Below are 13534 nucleotides of genomic sequence, written 5' to 3' on the forward strand. Positions count from 1 at the left end.
TACTGGCGTAAAGCAGGCAGGAAAAAAAAAAGTGAAAACATAATTTTGAGCAAAGTATTTGAGTGTTCCGCAAACCCCCAATTATTTATGTAGCCTGCTTTGTAGCAGACCTCATTAAAATATACCATCTTATTCAGAATGCAGTCTTTAGACTAGTGTGGGCGCATAGAAAATATTGGAAGAAAATAAAAATGTAATTTAATTAATTGAAAAATAGGGAAAAAAAATACAGTATTTAATAAAAAAAAAAAAAAAAAAGCCAACTTTTTCCGTACCTCACTTCCTCGCTCGCAAGCTGGTGACATGGACATGGTTTGGTTTATACACAAATGTAAAAAAAAAAAAAAAATTACCATTCTTCCTTGTCTCCTTCGTACTATACTCTCAGATGTTGGACTTGACAGCCCCAAAGTCCCACATTCAGTATACGGTGGCATATTAAATATTAATCGAAACACAACATCAACAAATGCAGTCTTTCATTGTTAAATGAGAAAAGCATAGTCACCTGGAGAGTATAGTTAAAATTAGATGCAGACAACAGTTTGATCAGCTCAGCAGAGTGCTGGAAATGAACAGTCGCTGAAAAACAAAAAAACAAACAAACAAACAAACAAAGATTACAACTGGAGTATTTTTCAGTCAACTGCAGTTACAATGCATTAGAGTCCGTTTTTTAAAAAGCACAAAAAGAAAAAAAAAACGTCATACTAGCATGTTTTGAATGTATACAGTGTTAAAATATGTTATTGTTTTCACAATTTAAAACAAAAAATGTGTTCTTCATATATATATATATATATATATATATATACATATATATATATACACACACAGTTAGATCACATCCTGTCAAACTACACGATAGCAAGTGTTGTAGGCAACTGACTGCTTTCAAACTTAATTTGGTGCCTATACTGCAATATGCATAAAATCATCCACTGTGTGAAACGTGGTTTCAGACCACAGGTGCACAATGCTCCATAAGATAAAAGGTCTAGTGTGTTTAGCTGGCGTTTAGAGATGAGAAATGCACAAGTCAGCGGAAGAATGTAGACGGTGCCTATAGTAAAATGCCAACTTGTTGCCAACTTTTCTGAATCCAAGTCATTTGGATAATGTACTTGATGTCCACCTCAGAATATTTGTAACTGATTTGCTTGTGTCATGCGGCAGGTTGAGGCGGGAAATGTAGAGTTTATAAGTAACTGTAATCAGACCTCAATGGGCGGATGATATAAAGTTGGTTAGGGAGCTGAGCGAACAGATTTGTCTCGTGGGTACCTGGAAGACCGGAGCTGATGGCAGTCATAAGATTACCTTATGTGAGCTCCCCTCCTCCAGAGCTATGTCATGGCCATTTAAAAAATATATAATAAAGATGATGATGATGATAATAATAAATGTTAAAGTTTCAATTGACTTTGTCAATGATTAAGAGGCTTGAATGCATGCTGTTGTCATATTTATAAATGAAATACAATGACATCAACTACACATGACTGCGTCCTGCATGTCATGATGTGTGTTTCATTGATTAGGTTTTAGTTGGTGTGTTTTCACGTGTCTCCTTTTGTCAATGTCTGTCTCGTTAAATTTTATTTTATCCACCTGTGCTTGAAAACCTGGTCCCTGGAGTCATTCAATCAGCTCCCTTGGCCACATGTCCATTTTTTTGTGCTGTGATTCTTGGTTTGTTTTTAACTTTGCCTTTGAAATAGATCGTTTTTCAATACATCTTGATGACTTAAATGATTTAATTTGACTTACATAAATCAATTTTGTCCTCTATTGTTACCAGTTATTTCTCATTGAAGCAAATAACTGTTAGGTGGAGTGGAATTGCTATTTTTTTGTCATAACAGTTTGTGATTTGTTTGTGTTTATAGTATTTGTATAAAAGTTGTTTTATTTTATTTCATCAGTCAGTGTTTTTAGGGTCAACACTGTTTCCTGTTTGCCTTCACTATCAGTATTGAAGTACCTTGTTTTCCTTTTTCTTCTTAATAACTTTTTTTTTCTTTTTTTTAGTGCACACCTGCCTCTGTGCCTTGCTTCCCTGCATTTGGGTGCTCCACCAAACCTAAAAGTAACACTGCACTTGCATTACACTACTTGTACCAATAGTTAGACGTGGTTCCAGCATGCGTACAATTTAGTCTACTTTTCAGCCATCAATTTGTCAGGTGCATCAGACGCAAGTCAAAGTGAACACCCAGCATGGTCCAGAGAGAAGACCCATAATTCCAAAGAAGTGTCATATCTGGGATCACGCCAGGGTTAAGTTTGGGTTCATGACCGAGAGGTCAAGTGTCTGTTTTGACCTGATGTAACCATCATCTGGTTTCAACTGGAAAGAAGCTAAGAGATGTTATGTGATGTCAATCTTTAATCCTTTACTTAGTGACAACCAATCAGATCGATTCACTGTCTGTAGTAGCGTTCTGAGAAGTGTGTGTGTTTGCCGGATTGTTGCTTTCTGTTCATCTGTGCAGCTCTCTTGGTTTCTCGTCTAGTCAAGTTTGTTCCATGCCTCTCGATGTGAATAAAGAGTTAAAATTGTATTTGTGTCTGCGCTTTGGGATCCAACCCCCAGCACATAACAAGAAGTGTATCAAGGCTTGCGTTGTGTTGGCATAAAAAAGATAGAGACTCAAATCAAACACGGCTGCGCTGTCTACGAATATAGAGCTCCATGTCTGTAAGTTCAGCCAGGAGGTCGATGGATCAGTTAGAAAAACCAAAAACAACCCGACCAAAATGAGCACCCCAGATTATAACGATTAATCTTAAGTGTTTATGTGTGTGGGGGGGATGTGTGTGTGTGTGTGTGTGGGTGGGTGGGTGTGTGTGTGTGGGGGGGGGGGGGGTGTGTGCGTGTGTGTGTGTGTGCATGCGTGTCGCCACTGTGGCACCTGTTTTATAAGCCTTAATTGTGTGACTGTGCGCACACGCCCGTCATGGCATAACTGTTTTATAAGGGTTAATATGGGGCAGTAAAATATGCCCCCAAGCTAATCGAATGCCCTCCCATTGTTCTGTTCTGGCACCAACACTGCTTAAAACCATTAGCTACAGGGCTGCCTTCAAATATGAGTGGCCCGACTTTCTTTTTACAGGCACTGTATGGTGGCAGTGAACTCAATTCACTTCACAACAGGCAGCAGTTTGAAAGATGGTGAGCAATTCTTCTGAACTTCCAGATGTTTACTGTCCAGCTGAACATAAGACAGAATTACATGCTGTGGTTTTGAAATGAGTTGAGTAAGAAAAATCTGCTAAAACAAGCAATGCAAAACGCCACAGTTGAGCTGATAAATCATGTCAGTGCTGCGTTGTAATCAGAGATGGGAGGTAACAAAGTACAAATACTTTGTTACTGTACTTAAGTAGTTTTTTTCATTACTTTGTACTTTCTGAGTATTTATTTTTTCGACTACTTTTTACTTTTATCCTTTAGTTTACATTTTAACATGAGTATCTGTACTTTTTACTGGATACATTTTCAAAACAAGATCATTATTAAATTTTTTTTTAATGCATGAAAACAAAATAACAGACTTGGTAGAAAAAGCCGCCATCACTGATTCTTGGCTTTGCCAGCCATATGAAGCGTTACACCCTGTCACCAACATCCCAGCTTGTGATTGGCTCCATATCACGCTATGACATGACATGCAATTGGCTAGATTAGCTAGAGAACAACTTGTAAATATGAGGGCAATGCGCACTGCAACAGATAATTTGAAATGCAGACTGCCATTATTGCTCCATTAGCTAACATTTTTAACATCTTTCAAATTGTCGTAGGAGGGAACATCTGATAAAAATACTTTTCACTTCTTCTCGTCTTTTTTTTTTTTTTTTTACTTTTACCTGAGTAATTATTTGAGTGATTACCTTTACCAAAGTTGTTTTTTACACAAGCAATTTTATTTTTACTCAAGTATAGAATGTCAATATACTTTTCCCATCTCTGGTTGGAATCCAATAAAACATTACTCTCTTTTGTCTTCACACTTTTAGTGGTCATTTGTCTTATATATATGAATGTTTGAACTTAAATGTTTTTTAAATGATAGTTGTATTTCTTGAGTCCAATATAAACAGATAAACTTCATTTCGATTGAAATTGAAACTATAACATGAGGAGTGTCATGGACATCAGTGATGGTCTTGAACTGAACACCGACAGAAACAAGCATATCACACATAGCCAGATAATTACACCTTTATGAAAGTGAGGTTAACTAAATATGGTTAGCTTGTTAGCACAATTAGAGATCAGCCCATCTCTGATTGATTAATCAGAAAAAGAGGGTTGCCTCATATTTCTGCATGTAAACCTGTGCTTTGTTCATTGTTAACCAGTCTCTCCATGATGGAGACTCACTGTTTCTTTTCTTTTTTTTGTTTTTTTTACTTAGTGGAATAAATCCTTTGTGAGCTTTTTGAACTTGAACTCTCGCCTGTCTTTTTTTTTTCCCTGTTGTACTGTAGTTTCTTTCTCGACTCAAACCACTAAGGGAATTGTGCGATCGAAAGAAACTTGGACAACAAAGTAACCTAATGGGACCAGTCCCCCACTTAATCTGACCCAGCCTGACATCCCTTCCTGTGATCTCAGTGATTTTACCGACATCAATATGTATTACAAGTGTGGTCATGGGGAAAAAATTAAAGTAACTTTTATATGATATGCCCCATTTAAATACTTAATGTTTTAACACATTCACTTTGATTAATTTGGTACCCCAGGTTCTCCAACTCTCACTGGAGAGGTTCTCAGCCGAGTGTGAAGCGGTTGGGATGAAGATCAACACCTCCAAATCCAAGACCATGGTCCTCAGTCGGAAAAGGGTGCCGTGTCCTCTCCGAGTCGGGGATGAGATCCTGCCCCAAGTGGAGGAGTTCAAGTATCTTGTTCACGAGTGAGGGCACGATGGAGCACGAGATCGACAGGCGGATCGGTGCAGAGCTGAGCCAGAAGGCGAAGCTCTCGATTTACCGGCCGATCTACATTTTCACCCTCACCTCTGGTCACGAGCTGTGGGTCGTGACCGAAAGAACAAGATCCCGGATACAAGCGGCCGAAATGAGTTTCCTCCGCAGGGTGTCCGGGCTCTCCCTTAGAGATAGGGTGAGAAGCTCGGTCATCCGGGAGGGGCTCAGAGTCGAGCCACTGCTCTTCCGCGTTGCGAGGAGCCAGCTGAGGTGGCTCGGGCATCTGGTTCGGATGCCTCCTGGACGCCTCCCTGGAGAGGTGTTCCGGGCATGTCCCACCGGCGGGAGGCCCCGGGGTCGACCCAGGACACGCTGGAGAGACTATGTCTCTTGGCTGGCCTGGGAACGCCTTGGGATCCCACCGGAGGAGCTGGTTGAAGTGGCTGGGGAGAGGGAAGTCTGGGTTTCCCTCCTAAAGCTGCTGCCCCCGCGACCTGACCTCGGATAAGCGGTAGAAGATGGATGGATGGATGGATGGATGGATGGATGGATGGATGGTTCCCCACGCACATGCTGACAACCCCAAGTTTAGTTTCAGTTAGATTATTGATGTGTGAGCCAATATACATACGTATATTTTCGGTGAGTGCTTTATGACGCAAAGCCTCAAAAGAATACATGGGCTGAGACCCAGATCGACGAAAGAAACCCTTTTACAATCGTTGCTCAGTCCGTTTTTTCAAGACTTTGCGTCATAACGCATTTGCCAAAAATGCGGGCATCCGTCAACGACGGGAAGAAACAAGAGACAGGCGTGCCCCCCTCTGCTTTCCATCTCACAACACTGATGAGCCGAACGAAGAAGCTGCTGGCCTAACTCACAGAAGCAGTTTATGGTTCATCAACTCAGAATGCAATGTAACTCATGCACAATCCCTTCTGAGTCACAGCTGCTCATGCAGCTTTACTCACCATCTGCTGTGCCATGGATAATAAGAAATTTCAATGGACCCTGTCCTGTGATATTACTGAGTAGACTTGAAACCTGCCAGAGACAATAAATATTTCCATCATACAAGACAATGACATACAGCAAGATGTACACTCGAGACATGATTAAAGTGTAGAATTTTAGCTTTGACATTTTACAAAAATATATGATTCCCCTTTTGTGGATTGCAGCCATTATATGCAGAGTATGACAGTTGACCTAAATGTAACCATAATATGAAGGTTTGGCAAATCATCACCAGGGAGGCAACTCAGAATTTGGTCACGCCCACATCCTGTTTTGTCCAGTTTGGTGTCTTGTTCCCTAAAACAAATCTGTTGTGGCTGGGAGAAAATAATGTAAACATTGCTTCAGAATAAAATGAGAGATGTTGCTTTCTGCCTTCTTTTTGTTTCGTGAGCGCGGACGTGCTCAGTTCAAGTCGTGTACAACTTTCTTGTGTCATTTCCAGATAGGAGACACCCAATCTCCAGATAAAATTAGACAGGGTATGAATATATTTGGTTTTCTCTTCAGGGAATTAAACATGAGGCACAGAATAATAGCAATTTGTTTTGAAGAAAAAGAACACCATAGCACAACCTGGTATTTGAGATCATCTTTTGGCGGAAATCCAAAATATTTCTCCGTGAGTGCGGACCCTGTAAAAAGATGAAAAGAAAACTGCTACTTGGAGTATCATTGCTTATGCTGTTTTTTTGGGGGGGGGGGGTTTGTTTGTTTTTTTTGTTTTTTTTTGTTTGGTTCTTAATGAATTCTTCTTGACTTATGGACACTTAAAAATATTAATAATGTCTCGTTATATGTATGTAAATTAAATGTCTGGTAGGCAGTAAAATTGTAATATACAAAATCTATTGGCAAACAACTAACTAAATTTTAGTATACATTCTATTTATATTCTAATTCTAGGTTAGAATAAATGTCTAAAAGTGAAACAATTAATACATAAAAGAAATATTATGTAAATTTCATTCCCCATATAAGCCTTGAAATCTTACCATGAAATCTCCAGTTAGCTATAGGAGCCACAGCTATGCCACAGCTGAAAGTTGAACTATAGGAAAGTAATAGAATTGATGCAAGAAAGCCCCCATATGCCTAAAAAGGAAAAGATAAGACAATTTTATATGAAACACATGAATGAGAAACAATTAAACAAATAAGCTGTGCTACAGTGGACCACCACTATTTGCAGGGGATTGGGAACACGCCTGACAACGAATAGTGGATTTTAATGATAAATTGATGTTCCCCTAAGAGTGATTATTTTTGCCTAAATGAATCGTTCAAATCATAAATATAACAGTATTGGATTATTGTACCAGTGAAGCGTGGTATAAACCAATGAACATTTGACAGCACAGCCAAGTGCAGGTGTTACATCGACATGCCGATGGTATGGGGACAGCCTGTGGTAGTAGCAAAGTGGGCACATAGCACTTGATGTTTAGTGACCCGAAATCGCTGGATCCATGCAGTGACAACACAAACCGTCCTGTGATATTCCACTGAGCAGTGATGGAGTTTGATGGTATATTTGGTTCTAGTTTAACAAAACGTGAGCCAAAGCAAACATGTCAATATGACAGTACTTCCGCTCACTGTCAATCATAAATCTAACACAACACAGCTGCTTTTCCATTTGCAATTAGATGAGCAAGTGTGTAAAGGTGGAACATTTTTCGAGAAATACTCAGAGGATAGGTTAAAATAAAAAGTGCAAATGGCTGAATTTGGAAATGCCAAACTGCAAATATGTGGAGGTCCACTGTACATTTATTTGCGGATTACCTTTCCATAAACTGCAACTTTATTCTCATCGATATATGGGAGCTTGATAAGGTATCTGAGGAAATAGCAGGAAACCTAACTAAGTATAATTTCTCAAATGTAAAAAAGTAGTTTTAAAGTAATTTGGTAAAAAGTATTTAAGCAAGCAAAAGCTATGACATCATACGCGACCGGATTTCATGTCACACAACTCAAACAGGAACAAAAGATAATATTTCTTCCCTCATTCACTGATCATTCATATTTTTTCCGGATCTAAGGTCAATCAATCAATCAATCAATCAATCATTTTATTTTACTGTGTTGCTGTGATTGCGATGTGCCTTGTGGCATAACCGTTTTTGGGGTTTTTTGTTAGGTTTTTTTTTTTTTTTTTTTGCAGGATTTAAACGGAAAAAGAAAAGTTAAATGCTGTCAAAGCCAAGGCTACTCAGGTATTCATTGGGATATATTAAGGGAAACTTAAATGTTGTAAAATGGTTTTTTTTATTGCAGTCTAAGTAATAGTAAGTAATAAGTGCCAAGTAATTAAATAAATAACATTATTTTGTCAATTTATTTATTTTGTTTATCTTTTGGTATTCAGTTTAGCAATCGCCATCTTCAAACAGTATTTTTAAAGCAATGTGGGTAGCTTTGAATGCAATGTACATATACATATGTATATATATATATATATATATATATATATATATATATATATATATATATATATATATATACATATACATATATTAATAAATGCGAATCTCGACTCTTTTATGAATCGATTTTTTGGCACACCCCTAATATCGATGCATATTGCAGCACTGTTCAGGCAAGCAGCACTGTTCAGGCATGTCAGTAAATATATGGGTAATTTATTCTTTAATTTCTTTCTCACTGTACATACTTAATTTCTTGACTACAGATAGATTACATCCTGTTTGCTTTTGCTGTATAATACAGATTTACAGTGTTTATGTTTTTAGACTTTACTACAGTTTATGTAAGTTACGGAATATGTTTTTTGGTTTGAAATGTTTATCTTTCGAATAAAAAGATTTTCTAAACTTTATCACAATGCTTTAATTCTAAATTGGAAAAGGTAATAAATACCAATTATATACACTGTATGTGTGTATATGTACTACGCAATATGTACTGTATTCAACCACCACGGACGTACAGTGTAAAAGAACTTGGATTACTAATGCCGCCTACTTGCAGTAGTGAGAAGTGAAACCACCGGTAGCCATCTTGTGTTGCCACTTGCTAAGCGGAGCTAACTTGAATACACTGCAGGGTATATTCACTAAGAATGCGCTGCATCCGGTAATAGCGTGAAATATTGCACCACAACTGCACCCACAGTCTGCACGCAGTTACCCACCTATTTACTAAGGATATTACTCTAAACACCGGCGCAAACACGCTCACAAATTCTGACAGCTGGGAGCAAATTTGCGCCTAATTTACCACACATGGCAATTGATTTGCGCCAAGAATATGGTAGTATAGTAACAGTTACAAGAAAGATGACATTATCAGACAGCGAGGTTGGACCTAGAGCAAGTGTTTAGAGCGCCATTAAGCTGTACAGAGCAGAGAGGACGACAACGATGTCATTCATTCATAAAGTACAAATTATTGGCGCGATCATTTATTAAAAATATATTTTCAGAGGTTGATGTATAGCTACAGTATTCATCTGGCACGTAAAAATGATCGGAAAACACTGATGTAAAATAAAAATAAGAATCATAAATAGCTGTATTATTAATCTGCACTTGGCCCGATTTACTTTTTTACTGTATAAAAAAAAATAAAAAATAAAAAATAAACCTACTCTACAATTGCGATCTGGTCTGCAACATCAACAGTGCCCAGTCGCTGGTGGACCTCATGCAGGATCCTCTGGCCGTGGAAGCTGCTGCCTCGTCCATCCAGACGTGCCACAATGACGTTCTCTGAACTGACAAGCACGGAATCCCAATTGATGCTGAAGTGGTCACTCACAGCCTGACCACCAGGGGCACTGCCACTACAAAAGTGCAGAATTACATATCATTTGTCTCTCGAATAATTATTTTTCTCACTTTCTAAATTTGAGGAATGTTTAATAAAAGAAAAACAATATATGTGTAAACAAATGTAGTACTGAATCTTACAGAATAAGGAGAAGCGGATGCTCATATGTTTCATCAAAATCATTGGGGACTATTAAATCCATACAAAGAACTGCAAAACAAGAAGAAAACAGCAAAGTCATGTAATTTTACTCACTTTATTGTGTTTGTTTTTAGGTAACATCCATTGACTTTCTATCCTGCTTATTCACGTTAATGAAAAATAATGATAATTGATAAATTAGTTGGCTATTGAATCAACTTAGACAAACTGCAGGTTGTTGTGACATTGCAAGTTGAACAAAATCGAACCGTAATCTGGGACAGTTTAAGTCAGACCCGATCATATTACATGATAAAAAACTATTTCTGAAATTTTAAAAGCAGTTACGAGTTATCTGTTATTTAGACTCATTGATAGTAGGCATAGCACGGTGGACTCGTGCCAGTTGTAATGTCATGTGGCCGACAAATCCTGCGTTCGACGGACCCAGCCTAGTGAATTTGGACACAGGGAACACGTTTTGTTGTGTTGGACCTGACTACAGTGTTAGATTCTTTTGGCTCATTTGCAGCACCAGGTGGTCTTTAGTGGTAGTGCTCTTGAGTGGTATTGATTCTACGAGCTTAGCAGGCAGGACATTTTGTGTTAGCCTTGGTTGTTTTGGTATGGTGTTCCACAGGATTCAATTTCGGGGCCCCTGCTTTTTTCATTATAATTACTGCTGCAAGGTTCCACTGTATTTCCTTTCCCTGCTATGCAGATGATCTATGTCCCACTGAACAAAAAGAATGCTTTTTCCTTAAGGACACTTCTGTTCTATCTGGAGGAAAGTCTGGATAACATTGACCGCACGCACATATAGGATTATAGATTATCGAGGTGGGATGGACTGAGCATTAGGCCAGTTCAACAGGAGGAGATATAATTTTTTTGTAAAACGCATAAGTTTAGTTGAGTGTCCCTTAATGATTAGATAGCTGACTTGAGCTAGGCCGTTGTGTCGCTGTGACATTTTCTGGCTTGGCGCCTTTCTATCTATCTGCACTCTGGCACACTTATCCAGTCGAAACCAGTTAAGACCATCAGGTCACACATTTCCACGTGGGCTCGGCAGATCTTGCCCCTGTTGGGGTGGACAACTAAGGTAGTATAAGAGTAGCGACCATTTTGACTGGGGCAAGCCTTCTTCCGCTTTCAGCATATAAGGCTCCAGAGCTGTGTACTTGATCTTTCTGGCATCCAGTGAATCGTTCAAATGAGAACATGCAGTCTCCTGGTTATTATTAGTATAGCAAGCATTCAAGATAAAATAACTAGTGAAAGTTCCCATCGAACTTTACAACGTCTTCAATTTCAATGAAAAGAAAACACAAGTTATGGAGTTTGGTCCAAGTGGCCCTTGTACATCCCAATCTGTTGACTCGGCCAACTGTCACAAATGTGCATTCTAAATTGGACTGGCTAATTGGTGCTGTTGTTACACTCATCATCTTCTTCTTCTTCTTCTTCTTTCAATCTTATGCAGCTGGCTAAAGTAAAGCTTCTCCTTCAAAAACAGCACTTAGAAACTGTATTCCATACCTTCGTTACATTGCAGCTGGATTACTGTAATACAGTTTCTTTTGGAGTTAGCCAGTCCTCCCTCAAGAGTCTCCCATTGGTCCAAAATGCTGCTGCTTGCCACCTAACTGGAGCTCGTCGGAGGGAGCACATACTGTAAGTGCAATTTTGGCCTCACTTCACTGGTTCCCTGTACACTTGAGAGTTCATTTTAAGATTATTTAACTTGTTTTTAAATCTGTATATGATCTTTTTGCACCTTATCTCTGAGCTGCTCCAGCCCTCTGCACCTGCCTGGTGCCTCAGGTCAGCTGACCAGACGCTACTGAAGGTTCCGAGGACTAAGCGGAGGCTCAGAAGGGATTGAGCTTTTACCATGACCTCCATTTTTAAAACTCTTCTTAAAACACATTTTTACTCTTTGGCTTTTGACTCAAAATGAGACTCGGCTTTGTTTTAGTGTCGAGTGCTTTTATCCATCCGTCCATCCATTTTCTGTACCACTTACTCCTCACAAGGGTCGCGAGGGCACTGGAGCCTATCCCAGCCAGCTTCAGGCAGTAGGCAGGGTACACCCTAAACTGGTTGCCAGCCAATCGCAGGGCACACAGAGACGAACAACCATCCACACTCACAAGCACACCTAGGGACAATTCAGAGCGCCCAATTAACCTGCCATGCATGTCTTTGGAATGTGGGAGGAGACCGGAGTACCCGGAGAAGACACATGCAGGCACGGGGAGAACATGCAAACTCCACCCAGGAAGGCTGAAGCCTAGACTCGATCTTGCGTCCTCAGCACTGGGAGAGGGACGTGCTGACCACTCATCCACCGTGACGCCCGAGTGCTTTTATGTTCTTCTTCTTCTTTTTTTTTTTTTGTCATTGTCTGATTTCTACTTTTATGTACAATACTTTGTATGCAGCTCTGGTTGTTTTTAAAGTGCTCTATACTGTAAATTGAGTTGAGAAAATGGAAAAGTGTTTGCCCTGTGTGATCACTTCTGTTTTCTTTTTTAGTGTCTTAAGCTTGAAAGTCAAATGCAAAAATGACCTTTCCTTATGAAAAATGTTGACATAATCCAATGCAAAGTTGTATCTTAGGGGGAGCTAATGCAGATCATGTGACCTATTTTACAAATGTTGATCATATTATGGTGCTAATGAATACAATTTACACAGGATGTGAACTTGAGCACATGGGCATATTATCATACCAACGTTGTTGATTTGTACAGTTCTACTTTCCCGTTTTGGTAATTTTCGGTTGATCAGAGCATGTTGTAATACTGCATTCTTCTCCAGGGTCATGTAGTCTGTTGATGACAATGCAGACAAACAATTTGACACAGTAAAAGACAAACTCATGAATGGTGCAAATAAAACAAAGTAGATTATAAGATGCTCAACTAATATATTTTAAAGTAAGTAAATTCCTAGTTGCACAGATTAAAATGTGATGCATGGACTAAATTATTTTACAATGATAAATAATTACAGCACAATGAATTAGATTACATTGCAAATCGTCCCTTTTCAGCAGCCATCTGTTCTACTTTCATCACTTCTCACTTGATAGGTGAGCAGACCTAACTGTTTGTTTTGTATACAAGCAAGCAACATTTTTCATAGTATGGCCCCTTTGAGCACCGCCAATGGAGATTCCTTCTAGCATACAAATTTACAAGGTAAGTCTGAAAGCCAGTATATAGTGTCCCAGTATTAATGGAATGGAAATTCCCAAACAATATATCTGTGCCCTTTTCCTGCCTGATTCCTTACCTTTCATTTTATTTAATCTGTGCAGCGTCGTTTGGGGTATTCCAGGACCTGGGGAAATTAAAGAATAATGGAAAAAATGTGACTTCTGGAATTCAATAAAATGAAGTGAGCCTTATTGAGCTATATTGTGAAAACCTTGAATTATTTCCCTTCAGCATTGCATTGTAAAACTAACCGACTGTAAAAGAGTGCCCTAAAAGTGTGTAGCTGGTATTAATTTCCAGTTCAGAAAGTCAAGTACTCAATTGAACAACTGGGCTAAGGGCTAACAATATAATGAAAATATATCTTAAAGCAAGAGACGTGTGAATGGAGTCAAAAGGCTTTTAG

The 13534-nt window shown here is 38.9% G+C and overlaps 1 protein-coding gene across 1 annotated transcript in view; it reads right to left on the minus strand.

The window, feature by feature from the left end:
- LOC144030601 (inactive dipeptidyl peptidase 10-like) overlaps positions 1-13534 on the minus strand; it is a 76498-nt gene that overhangs the window by 3745 nt on the left and 59219 nt on the right. The window contains exons 17-25 of the mRNA XM_077537038.1: positions 13205-13252; positions 12640-12738; positions 9901-9970; positions 9579-9773; positions 7751-7805; positions 6958-7057; positions 6539-6597; positions 5917-5989; positions 509-582 (exon numbers count right to left, since the gene is read on the minus strand). Of these exons, the coding sequence (XP_077393164.1) occupies positions 509-582; positions 5917-5989; positions 6539-6597; positions 6958-7057; positions 7751-7805; positions 9579-9773; positions 9901-9970; positions 12640-12738; positions 13205-13252 (773 nt within the window). The remainder of the gene's footprint in view (positions 1-508; positions 583-5916; positions 5990-6538; positions 6598-6957; positions 7058-7750; positions 7806-9578; positions 9774-9900; positions 9971-12639; positions 12739-13204; positions 13253-13534) is intronic.

The sequence above is a fragment of the Festucalex cinctus genome, chromosome 11, assembly GCF_051991245.1.
Source record: "Festucalex cinctus isolate MCC-2025b chromosome 11, RoL_Fcin_1.0, whole genome shotgun sequence".
Classification (NCBI taxonomy): domain Eukaryota; kingdom Metazoa; phylum Chordata; class Actinopteri; order Syngnathiformes; family Syngnathidae; genus Festucalex; species Festucalex cinctus.